Source organism: Bufo gargarizans, chromosome 1, assembly GCF_014858855.1.
Source record: "Bufo gargarizans isolate SCDJY-AF-19 chromosome 1, ASM1485885v1, whole genome shotgun sequence".
NCBI lineage: Eukaryota > Metazoa > Chordata > Amphibia > Anura > Bufonidae > Bufo > Bufo gargarizans.
In genome coordinates, this window is record NC_058080.1 from 723086300 (window position 1) to 723106323 (window position 20024).

Sequence of the window (20024 nt, forward strand, 5' to 3'; positions counted from 1 at the left end):
TACAGCATATTATAATGCTCAATGGTCAGGGAAAAACTGCAAGATTTCAGGATTTTCTAATGTAGATAACAAAATGGAAAATTTGAAAACAAATCACCACAAATTTGTAAAAATCCTGCTCCTCCATGACTTGTGAGCTACTGTTACAGAGGCCGCTTTACGGAGCAGTGATCTCTGGACATTTTAAAAAAAGGTCATGTGACCAGGGCAGCAAACGGCTGCATTTCTGTGGACGACTTATCACCACGCCCAGGTGACATCATTAATGACACATTATCATGTCAGGACAGAACCATCGGATCGGCAGGGACTGGAGCAGAATAATAAAGGTGAGTATTATGACGACGTTTGTAGGGTAGGGGAGCCCTTTAAGCATCCCTTGACATAACCATTCACCGATCAGCTGACAGGCGCTCTCCATATTTCATTACATTAAAACGTGTCCGGTTCAAAGATCCGCGAGCGACATGATCTGATGACAGCAAAACATAATGCGTGTTTTGCCAAGCGGTGAGTATTTTAATTCCATCGCTGCCGGTGGCTGACCTGCCCTCTGATCTCGTGATAGCGGAGAGCACCGGCGGCTTACTCTCTTCATTAAAGTATTGATCTTCATTGCATTAGACAAAATATCACAGCAAGAAAAGGAGCAAAGTGCTGCAAATGTGCGGGAGGCTCCGCCCTCCGACTTACCTGACATTTTCCAGTCCTTATGTCGTACAGGGCGACTGTCCCGAGACGAGCTCCCACCGCTATCCTGTGGCTGCGCTCGCAGTAACTCACCATGTAGAATCTAGAAGAACATGAGACACAACGGACGGGAATTACCACCAACAGGCAAAGAGCTTAAAGGGATTTCCAGGGAGAACATTCATAGATAAAGGAGCTTCTTTCCAGAAATGAGGGGCTCCGGCCATCATGGCTGAAGATGGCAGCGCACCTAATGAAAGGGAGCGCTGCACTTACCAGGAGCAGGAACATTCACAAGTGTTGCCTGCTCACTACAGAGGCATTTTACTTGTTGTGGCACATGGAGGTCCTACAGGTCCATTATACGGCCATACAGGTATCTGTAATCTAACATAAGTGTACACAACCGCCTTGCAATATCCCTCCCCTTATTATTATTACTTTTACATATATTGAACACTTCTAAGAATGGCTACACAGCGCACACCCTACGAGATAGAACTCAGAATTATATGTACTTCTGATTATTTCTGGGAAACCTATGTACATGTCAGCGTAGTAAGATACATTGTAACCGTATATACAAGATTTACCATTGCGCTGGAGCCATAGCCAGTGACAGCGAGCGTCTCTTGATGTTGCCTAGTGATGGTATTGGATACACTGGGACCTTTGTGATACGCTGGCGCAGATTGCGCCTCTTACGCTTGATCACATGACCCATCGCTGCTGACGTCACTGTGGACATGCGCAATGTGATTGAGTAGACGCTCAAGCGGTGAGGTTTCTCCGTGCTGGTTGGTGTCTATACACTGTATCTTTATATCGCACACGGATGGTTTTAATTGATATCACAAGTGGATTCACAGATGTTTAATCTGGTAATGATGACACTTTATGATGGATTGCACTTTTATACTACATAACTGAACTAGAGGATTGGAGTTTTACACTTTTGCATCATGTTTTATACACACTAGCAATTATGTCTATATATTTATTCTTACGATGTATCACTTTTTATTTATACCTTTGAACTAATTGTTCTTGTTAATCAATTATTATGTGGGTGTGTATATATATATACCTATATCTGAGCACCATTTCTGTTATCATCACTGCTTGAGAAAGATCCCACTGAGTGGATTAAAACGTTGCTGTTTTTTCTGGTGAAATAAACGTACACTATTTTTGGACGTGCCGTGGAATCTTGTCAGTTTTTGTATATTAGATAGAAAAATAGATACATAGATGATAGATATTAGATAGATACGAGATAGATAGAAGATAGATAGCTAGATAGATAGATATGAGATAGATAGATAGATATGAGATAGATAGATAGATAGATATGAGATAGATAGATAGATATGAGATAGATAGATAGATAGATATGAGATAGATAGATACATACGAGATAGATAGATACGAGATAGATAGAAGATAGATAGATAGATAGATAGATAGATACGAGATAGATAGATAATAGATAAATAGATAGATAGATAGATATGAGATAGATAGATACGAGATAGATAGATAGATAGATAGGAGATAGATAGATAGATAGATAGATACATAGATATTAGATAGATAGAAAAAAAATAAACATTTAAGCAGCACAAGATTATTCAAAGTGTTCCTGTGCCAGCAGCCAAGGACATGATTATTGTCCCAAATTATTAAAAAGTTGAAAAATACTGCAGCACTCCCAAGCGTACTTCAACTGTATTGTCCCTTAGACTACACGTATGAACCACGCTTGGGAATGCTGAAGTATTTTTCTCATTTTTAGATGGATAAATAGCTATAAGATAAACAGACAGGCAAGAAATGAGATGGGTGGATGGGTGAGCTTTTCCTAAACTTACTTGTTGGTGCTGTGATATTTTTGGACAACATATTGTTATGGTAAAAAAAAATATATATATATATGGTGCACCACTGGATTTAGTTCACACTGCGCTCCTTAAGGCTACTTTCACATCTGCACTTTCTCTTTCCGCTACTGAGATCCGTCAGAGTCTCAATAGCGGGGAAAACGCTTCAGTTTTGTCCCCATTCATTGTCAATGGCGACAGAACTGAACTGAAGGGAATGGAGTGCACCAGAATGCCTTCCGTTCTGTTTCATGGCGTTCCCATGACACACGCAAAAGCGCAGAAAGCTGCATTTCTGAGCGCGTCCTGGGAAACTGATTAAGACGGATCCGTCATGACTCACAACGGAGAAGGATCCGTTTTCTCTGACACAAAAGAAAACGGATCCGCCCACCACTCACTTACAATGGTTTTAGTACCAGATCCGTCTTGGCTATTTTAGAGATAATACAACCGGATCCGTTCATAACAGATGCAGACGGTTGTATTATCAGGACGGCAGCGTTTTTGCTGATCCATGACGGATCCAGCAAAATCGTAGATGTTAAAGTAGCCTAAATATGGATATAATTGTGAAAAACACAGAGCAGGGTAAGATCTTTCCATTATATCTCATCTCAGTGTTGGCTTCACCACTGGTTTTGGCTCACAATAAGTGTCCATTCACACGTCCGCAATTTCGTTCCGCATTTTGCGGAACGGAATTGCGGACCCATTCATTCCTATGGGGCAGCACGATGTGCTGTCCGGACATGGAATTGCGGACCCGCACTTCCATTCTTGAAAAGAATAGAACATGTCCTATTCTTGTCCGCAATTGCAGACAAAAATAGGCGTATTCTATAGTGCCGGCAATGTGCGGTCCGCAAAATGCGGAATGCACATTGCCGCTGTCCGTGTTTTGGGGATCCGCGGCTGCGCAAAACACGTTGCGGACGTGTGAATGGAGCCTAACTGATGGAAATAACTGAAGTGTGAACTCAGCCTTACTAAGACACAAAAAAGCACCCAAATAGTAATGCCAGATTGATGCAAAACTCACCCTGCAGTTATGTCTCAGGCAGATATGTAAATGATTACAGGAGTGTTCCGATTAGACACTAGTTCTTACCACAAGAGGGCGTAAAAGTGCTTCCTCTGCTGCTCTATAAAAAAGGCTCTCAGAGGTTACTTTTGGGTAGTGTACTTCTTAGTGAGAGATTGTTGACTACTAGACATACCTTTATGACACATATGAAGACATTCTGCCCAGCTGACAGACTTTGAGAGGCAGGAGATCATTGGACTGAGAGAAGCAGGATGTTTTTTTTGATAAATTGCCCACAATCTAGGCCAAAGTGTTTAAACCAGTGGTTACATTAGGGCACACACGGTGCGCAGGCTCTGGATGGCCCAGACAGACCCCCATTAGAGAGGATTGTTTAATCCACCGACAAGCACAAGCAGCTCCCACAGTTTCAATGTCCACCACCTAGACACAGGTGGCCCCTTCATTACACCTCTAGCTCTGCCCGGACCATTTCCACGCGAGTAGCATAAGGAGATTTAGTGTCGAGGCGCCCATTACATGTACCGCCATTGACAGCCAGCTACCGTCGCCTTCGTTTGCAGTGATGTCGTGAACCTGGACTGCTATAGACTGGAACCGTATCGTCTTTAGCGGTAAATCCAGGTTCTGTTTGGGATCCTACGATGGTGGAGTATGGGGGCCTCATGGGGAAAGCTTCAATCTTGCCTTTGCTGTGGAGGGACACACTGCCCCAGCTGCTGGTGTGATGATCTGGGAGCCATCACATAGGACAGTCGGTCCCCCCTAGTAGTGATACGAGGGACACTAACAGCTCAACGATATATGCAGGACATCCTGCCACCACGTGTGCTCCTCTCATGACAGGGCTTCCAACTGGACTTTTTCAGCTGGGTAATGCTCGCGCGCACACAGCAAGGGTTCCCAGGAATGTCTCCTCCAGATTACAGCACTTCCATGGCTGCCCGGTCACCAGATCTATCACCAATCCAGCATTTATGGCAAAAGCAAGGATGCCAACTTCAGTAACTTACAAATGTGCAGGATCTACAGGACCAGCTGTAACATCTGTGGGCGAATGTGCTACAGGATACCAGGAACCCGTATGTCTCCATGCCCAACCGAATCTCATCCTGTATCCAGGCTAGAGGCCGCATCTCATCCTGTATCCAGGCTAGAGGCAGCATCTCATCCTGTATCCAGGCTAGAGGCCGCATCTCATCCTGTATCCAGGCTAGAGGCCGCATCTCATCCTGTATCCAGGCTAGAGGCCGCATCTCATCCTGTATCCAGGCTAGAGGCCGCATCTCATCCTGTATCCAGGCTAGAGGCCGCATCTCATCCTGTATCCAGGCTAGAGGCCGCATCTCATCCTGTATCCAGGCTAGAGGCCGCATCTCATCCTGTATCCAGGCTAGAGGCCGCATCTCATCCTGTATCCAGGCTAGAGGCCGCATCTCATCTTGTATCCAGGCTAGAGGCCGCATCTCATCTTGTATCCAGGCTAGAGGCCGCATCTCATCTTGTATCCAGGCTAGAGGCCGTATGTCATCTTGTGTCCAGGCTAGAGGCCGCATCTCATCTTGTATCCAGGCTAGAGGCCGCATCTCATCTTGTATCCAGGCTAGAGGCCGTATGTCATCTTGTATCCAAGCTAGAGGCCGCATCTCATCTTGTATCCAAGCTAGAGTCCGTATCTCATCCTGTATCCAGGCTAGAGGCCGTATCTCATCCTGTGTCCAGGCTAGAGGCCGTATCTCATCTTGTGTCCAGGCTAGAGGCCGTATGTCATCTTGTGTCCAGGCTAGAGGCCGTATGTCATCTTGTGTCCAGGCTGGAAGCCGTATCTCATCTTGTATCCAGGCTAGAGGCCGTACGTCATCTTGTATCCAGGCTAGATGCCGTATGTCATCTTGTATCCAGGCTAGAGGCCGTATGTCATCTTGTATCCAGGCTAGAGGCTGTATCTCATCTTGTATCCAGGTAAGAAGCGCCCAACAGGGTCCTAGAGCCTCCTTTTTATTGTAATGTTTTCCCCAAATAAACTCCCCCTTTTCTCTAATATTGTAATCACTTCCATTCATCATCATTACAGTCACACATAGAAAGCTACATCTCTCTTTTGGTGTGCGATTTTTTTTGTCAATAAGTGTAGATAAACATATATGACAAGGTCTGTCTTGCAATCAGCTTTCAAACTCATCACCCCATGTCTTTATAGACCTTGCTTTATGCACTGGGTCACAGTCAAGTTGGATCAGGAAAGGTGGCTTCCCCAATTTGCACCTACAAAGTCAGAGCATGCAATTGCCAATAAAGTGTTTACCCTTCACAGCACTAGGTAGCGTTCTCCGGGCATCCAACCAGACCAGATTAATCTATCAAACTGCCATATAGTGAGAGGTGATTCATCACCCCAGAGAACATATCTTCTTTGCTCCAATAATGACGTGCTTTAGACCACTCTAAGAGACGCTTGGCATTGTGCATGGTGATCTGAGGCTTGTAGCAAGCTGTTCTACAATGGAAAACCAAATTATGAAGCTCCTGGTGCAAACTTCTTGTTGCTTCTGGAAGACGTCTGAAGCCCAGTAGTGGCACAACGAGATAGGTGACTTTTACACACCAATCATTTCAGGCTACCAGTAATGTGGTATGGGACTATTTTTGTACCATGACGATATAGTGGTTTTAAATGGTTGCTGAGTAGGCCCCTCTAGACAAACAAGTCCTTCTACCTCCCTGCTATCAGTCCCTTGTGGAAGATGACAAACATCTTAAGAACGTAATAATGAGTGAAAAAAATTTGTCTTTGTCAGTGAAACGCTGAACGGTATCTGAACCTTGCAGGAGTAACGTTTGTCTGGGGAGCGGTGCAGCTGCTGGAAATCTCATTTCTCCAGGAATAAACCTCACCGAGCATCTAATAGATCTCATTCTTCACAGACGGCAACCAATGAGGAAAACATCCTGCGATCCGTCTTGGCTTTCCTTGGCCGGTTAATCTGAAACGTAAATGAAGTCTCGTCAGTCCTCACCAATGATCATGAATGGTATTCCACAGATGATTGAGACCTTGGGCAGAGTGTTGTTTCGTGGGACCAAATTGTAGATACCAGGGTAAGAAGGCATCGGTTTTCAGCAAAGATGGATAACAACAATGTGGGAGTAGGTGACAACCTCTGTAGACGTTCTACCAAAAGTACATTGGCTGTCACTGGGTTTTTCCAAAAACAAAAGAAAGAGATGGCATCTTTATACAGCTGCTATTGAACTCAATAATATCTTTGTCTTCAGTAAGCTCTCTCTAGTGGTGGACTACTTCCTTGCAAAAATTGTCATATGTGACCATTTTCTACCAGAGTGACTTACCACTAAATCTTACCTCCTTGGGGTTCCTGTGCATGGCAATTTAGTACATGGCCATTATGAGGCTGTTATACAGGTGCCGACGTACACAAGGGTTTTTCTTCTCTGCCTCGAAAACTAGGTGGCCACTCTCCAGATCTCATATATTATCTATGACCCTGATCACGTGTATGCATAGTCCACCACTCAGTCCACTGAGATGGTTGAAATGCTTAACGCAAATGCAGCACTACAACAGTCCGCAGGTTGTGTGTGGTATTGCAGCTCAGTCCTATTTACTTCAATGAAGGTGAGCTGCAATACCAAACTATGGACAGGCGCTGCATCTGGAAGAGTACAATCAGGTTTTTGATCCTGGTCAACCCCTTCCTCGCCCAAGCAGCTATGCCCAGGCCTTAAGTCGCTGAAATATGGACAAGTACCGTACTTTGTTTAAAAAAAATATATAATTACTGATGTTTTTATTATTGTCCATTCACAGCTTCTTTCATAATTCTTCTGGTTGCCCATGGAAACAGACAACAGCATAGCTCCACCCGTTGTCAGACATGTGACCTAACAACAGAGTTCAATCTTTGTACCGGTCATCATGGCTCCCACAATGCACTGGTAGCTGGTAAGAGGAAACCCGCAGAATTTATCATTAGATATCATCAATATAAGATGGAGAAATCAGACTGCTTTTAGATCACGGTTTTAGTGTCTCCTCTGTCCAGGATACGCATTTCCTGATCATATCTTCAGCGGCAAGCGGTTACAAAGAGTATATTTCTCCCTGGAGGACCCGTCCTGTCCTCCATTACACAGAAAACCCATTGATTTGAATGGAAACCGTGTCATACTTCATTTCCCCTGTGGTGGCGCTGCAGGGAAACTGAACACTTCCTGTTGTTCTTCCCCACAGATCACACCTGATCATTGGAGGTTCTAGCAAGGAGACATTTTGAGATCAACTTGTTGTCAAGGCATCCTTCTAATAAAAAGGCACTGTCCAAAATGGAGAACCCCTTTAACTACGTGACTGTTAAAAACACCTACAACCGCTCACCATTAGGGATCATTAGTAAAGGCAGGAAGACTTGTTTAATCTAGCATCTAATACTCCGGAAAGTTTCATAACCTGGCACTTGTTTCCAGCAAGGAACCTCACAACATGACTGACCGAAGATAACAGATTTACATGGCGGAATGAACGTGTTTTCACTGGTGAGAGAAAAGGAGATAAGCGGCCAGTGGTCACCTGTGCTGCCGCTGATCTTCAGATAAACAAAGATCCCAGTTTCATCCAACAAGAGAAATCCACCAGACCATGATGGACATCAAAGCTCACTCTACTTTATACAATCCCTATGATCTTCCACCAAGCCATCACATTTGATAATCCAGAAAGAATTCTGGATCATAGGAGTCTGGATGTAAACCCCAGAAACAGTGACCTGCCCTCTGCTTCATTCCTGTCCTGTCAGCGCTCTGGTCTTCTCGCTCGCTTGCCGTGGATTTAACAGAGAGCGGGACAGCAAATAACTCACATTTTACAAGTGGAATTTCATCAGCAAGCACCGTTTACAGGGGAAGGTAATTAAGACGCGAGGTAATGAAAGCTTCGTTTTCAATTATCTCCGACAAAAAGGATTCTGTCGAACAAGCAGTTCTGCTCATGGAAATCTCAGACGCCTTAGATTTCTATCCATTTATCTACATCTGGAAACCATGAGCCAAGAACACTACCCTCATCAGCCAGATCCTTACAAGTTCTTACAATTTCTATTCAGTTTGGCTTTATCCACTCCTGGGAAAGCTGGGTGACAACAAATATGGCCACCATTCTAAGTCCAGTAAAGGGTTTCACCAATTTGGTTCAGTTCTGCACTGAAATATCTGCGCCTTCCATATAACTCAGGACATTGAAGGCCCCAGGAAAGCTGGTCAGCTGGTTTTTAGTTGTCCTCTTTCTGATGGGACCACGTGCGCCGCTGCAGCCTCTCCTGCATAGTTCCTTTACAGTAACACTGTTGCTTTAAATTTTAAAAAAATAGTGCATTTTTGCACAAAAAGTTACTTTTTTTTACCACAATCTATCACACAGCCAGTAATAAATCCATCCATTCATAGTTAAAAACATTTTAAAAGAAGCACCCTTGGTACACCCAGCAATGCCTCCAAATCAGACCAGAATACCCACAAAATGCCAACATTTGGGTCTTTAAAGGCTATGTACACCTTTTTTTAGGATTGTTTATAATGTCAGAGAGCAGAGATATGGAGCCCATCAGCTCCTTGTCTGACAGAAAAGACAGAAAATCCAAATGGTGCTACTACAGCATCTCCGCTACGTACAGAAAAAAAAGACGCCATATTTTTAATAAAGACCAATTTAAAAAATACTTTTAGTTCCAAATGAGTACAAGCCTTTAAAGCAGGCATGCTCAACCTGCGGCCCTCCAGCTGTTGTAAAACTACAACTCCCACAATGCCCTGCTGTAGGGTGATAGCTGTAGGCTGTCCGAGAATGCAAGGAGTTGTAGTTTTGTAACAGCTGGAGGGGCGCAGGTTGAACATGCCTGCTTTAAAGGGTCAGTCTGGGGCGAACTGTCCCCGAAAATGGGCACTGTATGGAAGTAGGTCCATAGTGTTTATTGTGTACTGGAAAGTTCTGCAACTTTTATAAAGGCCTTATCTATTAAAAAACACAAAAACGGTCAGTAAACTCATAAGGGCAGATTTATCAAAACTGGTGTAAAGGAAAACTGGCTTCGCTGCCCAGAGCAACCAATCAGATCCCACCTTTCATTTTCCAAAGGAGCTCTGAAAAATAAAAGGTGGATTCTGATTGGTTGCTATGGACAAGCCAGTTTCCCTTTCCACCAGATTTGGTGAATAAAGAAAGACACTTTTCATAAATGAGGCCCAAAGTATTGCAATTTCTTTTCACATCCACCTTCTCTCCTTTCTGTCAGTGAGTGGCATCCTGTCCTGACCACGTCCATCTATTCTATACATATAAATGGGGTTGCTTCTGTATAATGCAGAGTGGTGCACGGCTCGTTCTAATTCACTGACAGCAAGCACAGATCTTGAAAACAATGTGGAATTAAAACATAAGCTTAGGCCTCAGTCACCAGACTGCTTGGTGCCCATAGCAACCAATCAGTGCTCAGCTTTTATTTGTACAGACTTGTTTTAGAAATGAAAGCTGAGCTCTGATTGGTTGCTATGGGCAAAACACACAGAGGGAGATTTATCAAAACTGGTGTAAAGTACAACTGGCTTAGTTGCACATAGCAACCAATCAGATTCTACCTTTCATTTTTCACAGCTTTTGAAAATGAAAGTTGGAATCTGATTGGTTGCTATAGGCAACTAAGCCAGTTTTCCTTTACACCAGTTTTGATAAATCTCCCCCACAGTCTTACTAGGAGACAGTTCTGAGAAATGAGGCTTTTTTTTGTAGCAAATAGGGATAGGCTATGATAGCAGAGCTGAGTTTGTCATAAACCTACAACGATATCACAATCTATGGTTTTGGAGACAAACCTTTAACTTATCAGATAAGAAACTGTTGCATGACAAAACAAACTCTGCTGCATCTCTCTGCAATGTACACAGGGTGACTGAATGTGGTGCTGTGGCGCCCCCCCCCAGCTTTGGTAACTAATGGGTTAAGTAGCTATATTTATAGTGTACGTCCAGAAGTAACATACCGACATATGGAGGGGAAGCACTCCTGCAGCCCCTTCTTCTTCAGCAAGGACCCCTCCAGGCAGTACATTATAATGTCCATAACCTGTAATAGCACAAGACAGACGACCACCATCAGAAACCACACAAGAAAGCTTGTAAGAAGGTCATGTCCCTATGCTTTGTGATGTACAGATGTAGCAGAGCTGAATCTGTAATTTACCACCTGAGCCTGCATTCTTTATTCTCCATGACACTATACTGAGTTATGGCATAGCCATATGATATGGGTGCCACCTTTAGGTCCCCCACCTATGTGCAGAATGGAGGCAGATTCCAGCAGCTCCAGGTCTTATTGCATGCTTTCATTAAAGGGAACCTGTCACCGGGATTTTGTGTATAGAGCTGAGGACATGGGTTGCTAGATGGCCGCTAGCACATCCGCAATACCCAGTCCCCATAGCTCTGTGTGCTTTTATTGTGTAAAAAAAAACAGATTTGATACATATGCAAATTACCCTTAGATGAGTCAGAGCTTGAAAATATGACTCTTCTCTGGTCACACAAGTAAGATATGACTCTTATGTGAATTTGCATAAAAGGCGGGAAGTACAAAAATGCATAATACTTATTGAATTCGTCTGCAAATGAAATTAAAAGTGTAATTTATATGTTAAGTGTAACACAATGAACATTTCGAAAAGCTCAGTGAGGGTAGCATCGTAGAGGTGACAGGTTCCCTTTAAAGTCCATCAAAGAAAATCACAGCTTACTACGACCAAGTGCATCAAGAAGGCCTGAAATGCGTTAGGAGTGACGCTGTGGTTTACTTTGATGGATTCTAATGGGATAAAACCTGCGGCTTTAAATCAGAGCGGATGCTGGAATCTGCTTTTATTCTTTGATTTCTGCGGTCCCATACATCCATGAATCCAGAGGTGAGCTGAGCCTCCTTCGCAGGATGTAGATAAGATAAATAGTATGAAAAGAAATAGATAGATAAATGATTGATAGATAATAGATAGATAGATATCAAATAGAAAGATAGATAATAGATAGATGGATGAAGATAGATAGATAATGGATGGATGGATAGATAGATATATATGAAATAGAAAGATAGATAAATGATTGATAGATAATAAATAGATAGATAGAGAGATAGATAGATAGCTAGCTAGATAAAGATAGATAGATAATGGATGGATAGATAGATAGATAGATATGAGATAGATATAGATAGATAGATAGATAGATAGATAGATAGATAGAGAGATATAGATAGAGTGAAAAAAGGTCTTTTATTCACCCAAAAATGGTTGCAATGTTTCAGCTCAGGACTAGAACCTTACTCAAGCATTTTTCTAAAGTGCCAGTGCTAGATATTAATACCCCACAACATATGTGACCATAATAAAGTGCAATTATAGTAGAAATATAATAGTTTATTTCTAATATGTCTAGATCAAAATATCATGTATAGAGAGCATAGCGCAAAATTCATAATCAGATAAAAAAAACTGTGCACATAACAATGTAACATTACCTTCAAAAATATAAATCAGATAGATAGATAGATATGTCTATGCAAGGGGTGTAACCCACATCTCAGACGCTTCCGCCACCCTCTGCGGATATACTGTACAACACCCCTTTAAGCCCCTGTTACCTGCAGTGCTGTGTGAAACCGCTGATAACATTGCTGTGATATCAGGAGGATAACACAGCACTGCTACATCTGTGTGTATGAATGACTATTAATAATGTAAGACTAAGGCTACATGCACACGACCGTATGTGTTTGCGGTCTGCAAATTGCGGATCCGCAAAAAAAAACGGATGACGTTCCGTATGGCATTCGGTTATTTTTTGCAGATCCATTGTAATAATGCCTATCCTTGTCCGCAAACTAGAAAAAAAATAGGACATGTTCTATTTTTTATGTGGGGCAACGGAACAGACATACTGATGCGGAAAGCACACAGTGTGCTGTCTGCATTTTTTGCGAACCCATTGAAATTAATATGTCCGCATCCTATCCGCAAAAAAAACGGAACGGACACAGAAACAAACAACTATCGTGTGCATGAGGCCTAATTGGCATACCTCCCATCATTTCACACCCCATTCACAGACCATTTATAAGCCCGCCCAAACCTGCACATCAGATATTTGCCTGAGCCCCACCCCCTCTGAGGGGGTATGTTAAAGGTCACCTGTGATGTCACCGTGTTTGGATATCAGGGCTCACCCCTCACAGGTAGAGAATATATAATCTGATCCGGTTGTGTGCTCGTTACAATGTATCAGAATGATGGGTGACAGAGGAGGAGGTCGGAGTTTTCCTTTAAGTTACCCTATTTTGTCACAAAGCGTAACCTGGCACATAAGCTATACCTCCACCAGGAGATCCACCACATCCGATGGCATCTTCTCGATGAGTATCTCTATAACCCTGAGTATTTCTCCTTTCGCTCGAGCCAAAGCAGTGGTGTGTATATTCTGCTGGGACTGAGTATTGGCGGCCATGGCGGTGTGTCTGTGCACCTGCAAAGAGAAAAGGGGACCGAAAATCATCATATCATACACAAACATTAGAAGACAACCTCTGTTTAGATGGGTTCATTTTGGGGGCCTACTAACTGTTGTTAGTATATTATATATACTACAGTATATCAAAGGGGTTCATACCTCCTATTAATAAATTCTGGGATATTTAAAGGGGGATCCTTCATTCAGGGTCATCATCTTTTGGGGAGCAGAGCAACAACAGTTCCATTGACATCATATACAAGTCACATGGACATCAAAATCCAACTTATACGCATCTTCCAACATGTAACATACATACATATTGCGTATTTGTCTTCTACTCGCCTCCCACCATATTTCCCAATGGGGAATAAGCGCCTTTCAAGGGTTCATTTCCTGACATATTATTGAGGCAGGTGCATAAGAGAGGGACAATAAGCTAGGGAACCGAAGAAAAATGGGGTCACACCACTCTACTGAGTACCATGCAACTTCCCTATAACATTATTGTATGTTCAACTTATGCTAAGGACTTCATGAACATGTAGCTGTGTTCAGAATTAAGCAATCACATTCTGAATCCTGTTAGATAGGAGTCAGCTTACACCTGTCATCATTTAAAGTGCCTCTGATTAACTCCAAATAAAGTTCAGCTGCTCTAGTTGGTCTTTCCTGAAATTTTCTTAGTTGCATCCCACAGCAAAAGCCATGGTCCACAGAGAGCTTCCAAAGCATCAGAGGGATCTCATTGCTAAAAGGTATCAGTCAGGAGAAGGGTACAAAAGAATTTCCAAGGCATTAGATCTACCATGGAACACAGTGAAGACAGTCACCATCAAGTGGAGAAGATATGGCACAACAGTGACATTACCAAGAACTGGACGTCCCTCCAAAACTGATGAAAAGACGAGAAGAAAACTGGTCTGGGAGGCGACCAAGAGGTCTACAGCAACATTAAAGGAGCTGCAGGAATATCTGGCAAGTACTGGCTGTGCGGTACATGTGACAACAATCTCCCGTATTCTTCATATGTCTGGGCTATGGGGTAGAGTGACAAGACGAAAGCCTTTTCTTATTAAGAAAAACATCCAGGCTCCATTTTGCAAAAACACATCTGAGGTCTCCCAATAGCATGTGGGTAAAGATGTTATGGTCTGATGAAACCAAGGTTGAACTTTTTGGCCATAATTCCAAAAAACACTGCACATCCCCAAAAGAACCCCATCCCCACAGTGGAGCATGGTGGTGGCAGCATCATGGCAGCATCATGCCAAGGGGCTGTTTTTCTTCAGCTGGAACTGGGGCCTTAGTTAAGCTAGAGGGAATTATGATCAGTTCCAAATACCAGTCAATGTTGGCACAAAACCTTTTAGGCTTCTGCTAGAAAGCTGAACATGAAGAGGAACTTCATCTTTCAGCATGACAACGACCCAAAGCATACATCCAAATCAACAAAGGAATGGCTTCACCAGAAGAAGATTAAAGTTTTGGAATGACCCAGCCAGAGCTCAGACCTGAATCCGATTGAAAATCTGTGGGGTGATCTGAAGAGGGCTGTGCCCAGGAGATGCCCTCGCAATCTGACAGATTTGGAGTGTTTTTGCAAAGAAGAGTGGGCAAATCTTGCCAAGTCAAAATGTGCCATGCTGATAGACTCATACCCAAAAAGACTGAGTGCTGTAATAAAATCAAAAGGTGCTTCAACAAAGTATTAGTTTAAGGGTGCGCACACTTATGCAACCGTATTATTTTATTTTAATATTTTTTCTTCCCTCTACCTAAAAGATTTCAGTTTGTTTTTCAATTGAGTTGTACAGTTTATAGGTCACATTAAAGGTGGAAAAAGTTCTGAAATGATTTCTCTTTGTCTCATTTTTTTACAGCACAGAAACCTGACATTTTAACAGGGGTAGTAGACTTTTTATATCCCCTGTACATGCCGGATATAGTGGAGCTGCAGTCCGGTCACTGTCACTAAGTCTAAAGTCTGGTAACTAGGGCTTGGTGATTAATCAAATGTATTTATTAATTTGCCCTGAAAAACTGTCATATCGATTTTTTTTCACCAGCTGATCAGTGAGCACCATGGTATGTATATAGAGAATTAAAGGGGTTGTCTCACTCCAGCAAGTGGCATTTATCATGTAGTTAAAGTGAATACAAGGCACTTTGTAATGTATTGTGATTGTCCATATTACCTCCTTTGCTGCCTTGATTGATCTTTCCATCACATTATATATGGGGCTTGTTTCCATGGTTACGACCACCCTTCAATCCATCAGCAGTGGCCATGCTTGCACACTATAGGAAAAAGCACCAGCCTGGTGGCCGGGACCGTAGGAGCTCACATAGGCTAGTCCTTTTTCCTATAGTATGCAAGCATGACCGCCGTTGATAGATTTCAGGGTGGCCGTAACCTGAATCAAGCCAGTAGTAATATGGATAATAACAATACATTAATAAGTGCCTTGCTCTTCTTCTTTGTAGGTGGCGCCAGACTTTGTAGAGCGGAGAAAAAAAAAAGGGCCCAATTCCGGGAACTGACACAACAGCTGGCAAATTCCGGCTCCGATTCTGTAATTTGCAGAAACGCTTGTGGTATGGGAAAGCGGCGACCGAAAGGGCTCTGCCGTCTGATTCCAGCGATCTGCATCATATTTGAAGGTCTGTACAAGAGGTTCCTGGACCCCAACAAGCCTTTCCGCCTCCGCTCCCAGGGGGGCCAGTATCAGTGAGGAGGGCTGTCTGGACATCAGTGACTTCACCAGTCAGCTTTCTTCCTGCCACCACACCAATCCCATCCATTGGAGGAAACAGGTGAGTGGCTGCACTCTCATTAGCATTATTGTACAATAAGTAAAAATAAAATCAAGAAAAATGTATAATTGTCCTTAAATGGAAAATAAATATATATACAGTACAGACCAAAAGTTTGGACACACCTTCTCATTCAAAGAGTTTTCTTTATTTTCATGACTATGAAAATTGTAGATTCACACTGAAGGCATCAAAACTATGAATTAACACATGTGGAATTATATACATAACACAAAAGTGTGAAACAACCGAAAATACGTAATATTCTAGGTTCTTCACAGTAGCCACCTTTTGCTTTGATTACTGCTTTGCACACTCTTGGCATTCTCTTGATGAGCTTCAAGAGGTAGTCACCTGAAATGGTCTTCCAACAGTCTTGAAGGAGTTCCCAGAGATGCTTAGCACTTGTTGGCCCTTTTGCCTTCACTCTGCGGTCCAGCTCACCACAAACCATCTCGATTGGGTTCAGGTCCGGTGACTGTGGAGGCCAGGTCATCTGGCGCAGCACCCCATCACTCTCCTTCATGGTCAAATAGCCCTTACACAGCCTGGAGGTGTGTTTGGGGTCATTGTCCTGTTGAAAAATAAATGATGGTCCAACTAAACGCAAACCGGATGGAATAGCATGCCGCTGCAAGATGCTGTGGTAGCCATGCTGGTTCAGTATGCCTTCAATTTTGAATAAATCCCCAACAGTGTCACCAGCAAAGCACCCCCACACCATCACACCTCCTCCTCCATGCTTCACGGTGGGAACCAGGCATGTAGAGTCCATCCGTTCACCTTTTCTGCGTCGCACAAAGACACGGTGGTTGGAACCAAAGATCTCAAATTTGGACTCATCAGACCAAAGCACAGATTTCCACTGGTCTAATGTCCATTCCTTGTGTTCTTTAGCCCAAACAAGTCTCTTCTGCTTGTTGCCTGTCCTTAGCAGTGGTTTCCTAGCAGATATTCTACCATGAAGACCTGATTCACACAGTCTCCTCTTAACAGTTGTTCTAGAGATGTGTCTGCTGCTAGAACTCTGTGTGGCATTGACCTGGTCTCTAATCTGAGCTGCTGTTAACATGCGATTTCTGAGGCTGGTGACTCGGATGAACTTGTCCTCCGCAGCAGAGGTGACTCTTGGTCTTCCTTTCCTGGGGGCGGTCCGCATGTGAGCCAGTTTCTTTGTAGCGCTTGATGGTTTTTGTGACTGCACTTGGGGACACTTTCAAAGTTTTCCCAATTTTTCGGACTGACTGACCTTCATTTCTTAAAGTAATAATGGCCACTCGTTTTTCTTTACTTAGCTGCTTTTTTCTTGCCATAATACAAATTCTAACAGTCTATTCAGTAGGACTATCAGCTGTGTATCCACCTGACTTCTCCACAACGCAACTGATGGCCCCAACCCCATTTATAAGGCAATAAATCCCACTTATTAAACCTGACAGGGCACACCTGTGAAGTGAAAACCATTTCAGGGGACTACCTCTTGAAACTCATCAAGAGAATGCCAAGAGTGTGCAAAGCAGTAATCAAAGCAAAAGGTGGCTACTTTGAAGAACCTAGAATATTACATATTTTCAGTTGTTTCACACTTTTTTGTTATGTATATAATTCCACATGTGTTAATTCATAGTTTTGATGCCTTCAGTGTGAATCTACAATGTTCATAGTCATGAAAATAAAGAAAACTCTTTGAATGAGAAGGTGTGTCCAAACTTTTGGTCTGTACTGTATATATATATATATATATATATATATATATATATATATATAGATCCATGAAGAAAATCTGGCAGCACTCCCTTCAACAGTAACCCAGGGTGCCCGCGGTGGTCCCTCGATTCAGGACGGAAGATAATGAAGAAAGTCCGCAATATTTTCAATATTGTCAATATTTGAAATGTGTGAACAAAGAGCACATTTTATTCTTCAAGGAGTGCTGCAGACTTTCTTCATTATATATATATATATATATATATATATTTTTTATTTTTTTTGTTGCCCTATTGGTAGCTGACATCACTTGTCACTCCTACACACTGCTTGAGTGGAGGCTGCTGTAAGCACAGGTCTTTATTAACTATTAAACTAAAATATTACTAAATATAGCAATATATTATTAACTATTAAACTAAAATATTACTAAATATAGCAATATATTATTAACTAGCAAGTTTCCTCTACAGGCAAGTAGCTGACACTTCTCTGTTTTTTTGAAATATTATTCAAGTTATTGAGCACTCTCTATATCTGCTCCTGACATCAACAAGGAGAAAGTAAAGGGCTGCAGTAATTTTGGGCATTCTTTTACAGGAAGGTCCAAAGGCGTTGTCCAGTATTATACTACCGGTAGTAATGGCCTATCCTCAGGATAAGCCTTCAATATCTGATTGGCGGGGGAATGGCCATCCCACACACCTACCGATCAGCTGCTTCCAGGTAGATCTGGCGCCAGAACTACACAACCCTGTCCATTCTGTAGTGGATGGAGCCAGCTACTATTCACTTCATTGGGAGCAGCACTGTAGTAACCAGATCTATCCAATGTAGTGTCGGCAGGGGTACGGGGTGTCAGACGCCCCCCTGATCAGACACTGATTGCCTATATAGATAATAGACCATCAATAATAAAATTCTGGAGAACCCCTTCAAGACAAGAATCAAGTCCAGCCTCCAAAGTCACGGTAAAATACTGTGGGAGGTCTGATAAATTTTTGGCTCGCTTTCTTTGGTGCCATTGAGAGACCACCTAGCAGAGACATCACTCTGAAATCAGCATTTCGAGGGAGAAACTCAAGAGACAGCGCTGTCCATGCTTTGATCTGGGATAATATGACAAATGTTCAGCCTTAAACAATCAGTGCATGTAAAGAATTAATGATGAAAAGACATAGAAGGCACACAATATGTATCAGAAGTGCAGACTGGCATTTCCCAGCAATTAACTGCACAGGAAGGCATTAGAAAGGAAGCGGGTTATGCAATGTTTGCATTGTCCTCCATGTAGCTTCCATGTTTATGGATGACTGCTGGGATTTATGGCCGTCTATCCTACTATTAAACAGTCAGCACAGAGTCCAGGGCAGGGGCCGCTGACCACTGAGTGCAATGAATAACGACAAGTGAATAGTTTTTTGCTGGAATCTGAGTTTGCACAGAGAGGGGAAAGAGAAAGTGGAAGAAAGAGAGAATGAAAGAGAAGACAGGAGCAATGGAAATGAGAAAAAGGAAAGAGAAGTTGAAGGAGGAGGAAGTGGGAGGAGAAAAGAGAAAACGGAAGGAGGAGGAGGGGAGAGAGAGAAAGGAAGAGAGAGAGAAGGGTGGAGGAAAAGGAAATCAGAGGCGAAGAGAGAGAGAGAAAAGAGGAGGAATGGTAATGAGAAACTGTCAGGACGAGAGAGAAAGAGAAGGGAGGATGACGATAGAAGAGTAGGAAGTAGTTGGAGGAAATAGAAAGAGGAGGAGGAGACAGAGGAAGGTGAGAAGTAGGTGGAATGGGAGAAAAAGGTGGGACGAGAAAATAAAGGAAGGAGGAGGAGTAAGTGACAGAAGGGAGAAGAAAGAAGTGGGAAGAGGAAATAACGATGAGATGGAGGAGGAGAAAGTGAAAGAAGGAAGAGTGGAAGAGGAGGAAAAAGGGTGGGGACAAGAGGGAGAAGGAAGAGAGGGAGAAGGAGAAAAAAAATAATAGAAAAGAAAGAAGGAAGCCAGGAGAGGAGGGAGACAAAGAACAGAAGGGAGTAGAAGAGGAGAGAGAATGAATAAGAAAGTGATAAAGAAAGGAAAAGCAAGGGGGAGGAGGAGAAAAGGGAAGGAAAGAAGGGCGAGAGAGAAGGGAGGCAAAGGGAGAAAGGGAAGAGCAAGAAAAAGAAAGGGAGAGAGAGGAAGAAAAAGAGAGAGAGATGGGAAAAAAGAGACAGAGGGAGGAGACGCCAAATCACCAGTTCTTTAAGTGTTGAACTCCTGGCGATGAGATATTGATGGTCTATTCTGAGGATAGGAAATCAGGATCAAAATTCCAGAAAACCTATTAAAGG

The 20024-nt window shown here is 42.8% G+C and overlaps 1 protein-coding gene across 1 annotated transcript in view; it reads right to left on the bottom strand.

The window, feature by feature from the left end:
• Window positions 1–20024, bottom strand: part of WDR7 (WD repeat domain 7) — a 248640-nt gene that overhangs the window by 60935 nt on the left and 167681 nt on the right. Inside the window, exons 10-12 of the mRNA XM_044283454.1 lie at window positions 13042–13191; window positions 10668–10750; window positions 694–793 (exon numbers count right to left, since the gene is read on the bottom strand). Of these exons, the coding sequence (XP_044139389.1) occupies window positions 694–793; window positions 10668–10750; window positions 13042–13191 (333 nt within the window). The remainder of the gene's footprint in view (window positions 1–693; window positions 794–10667; window positions 10751–13041; window positions 13192–20024) is intronic.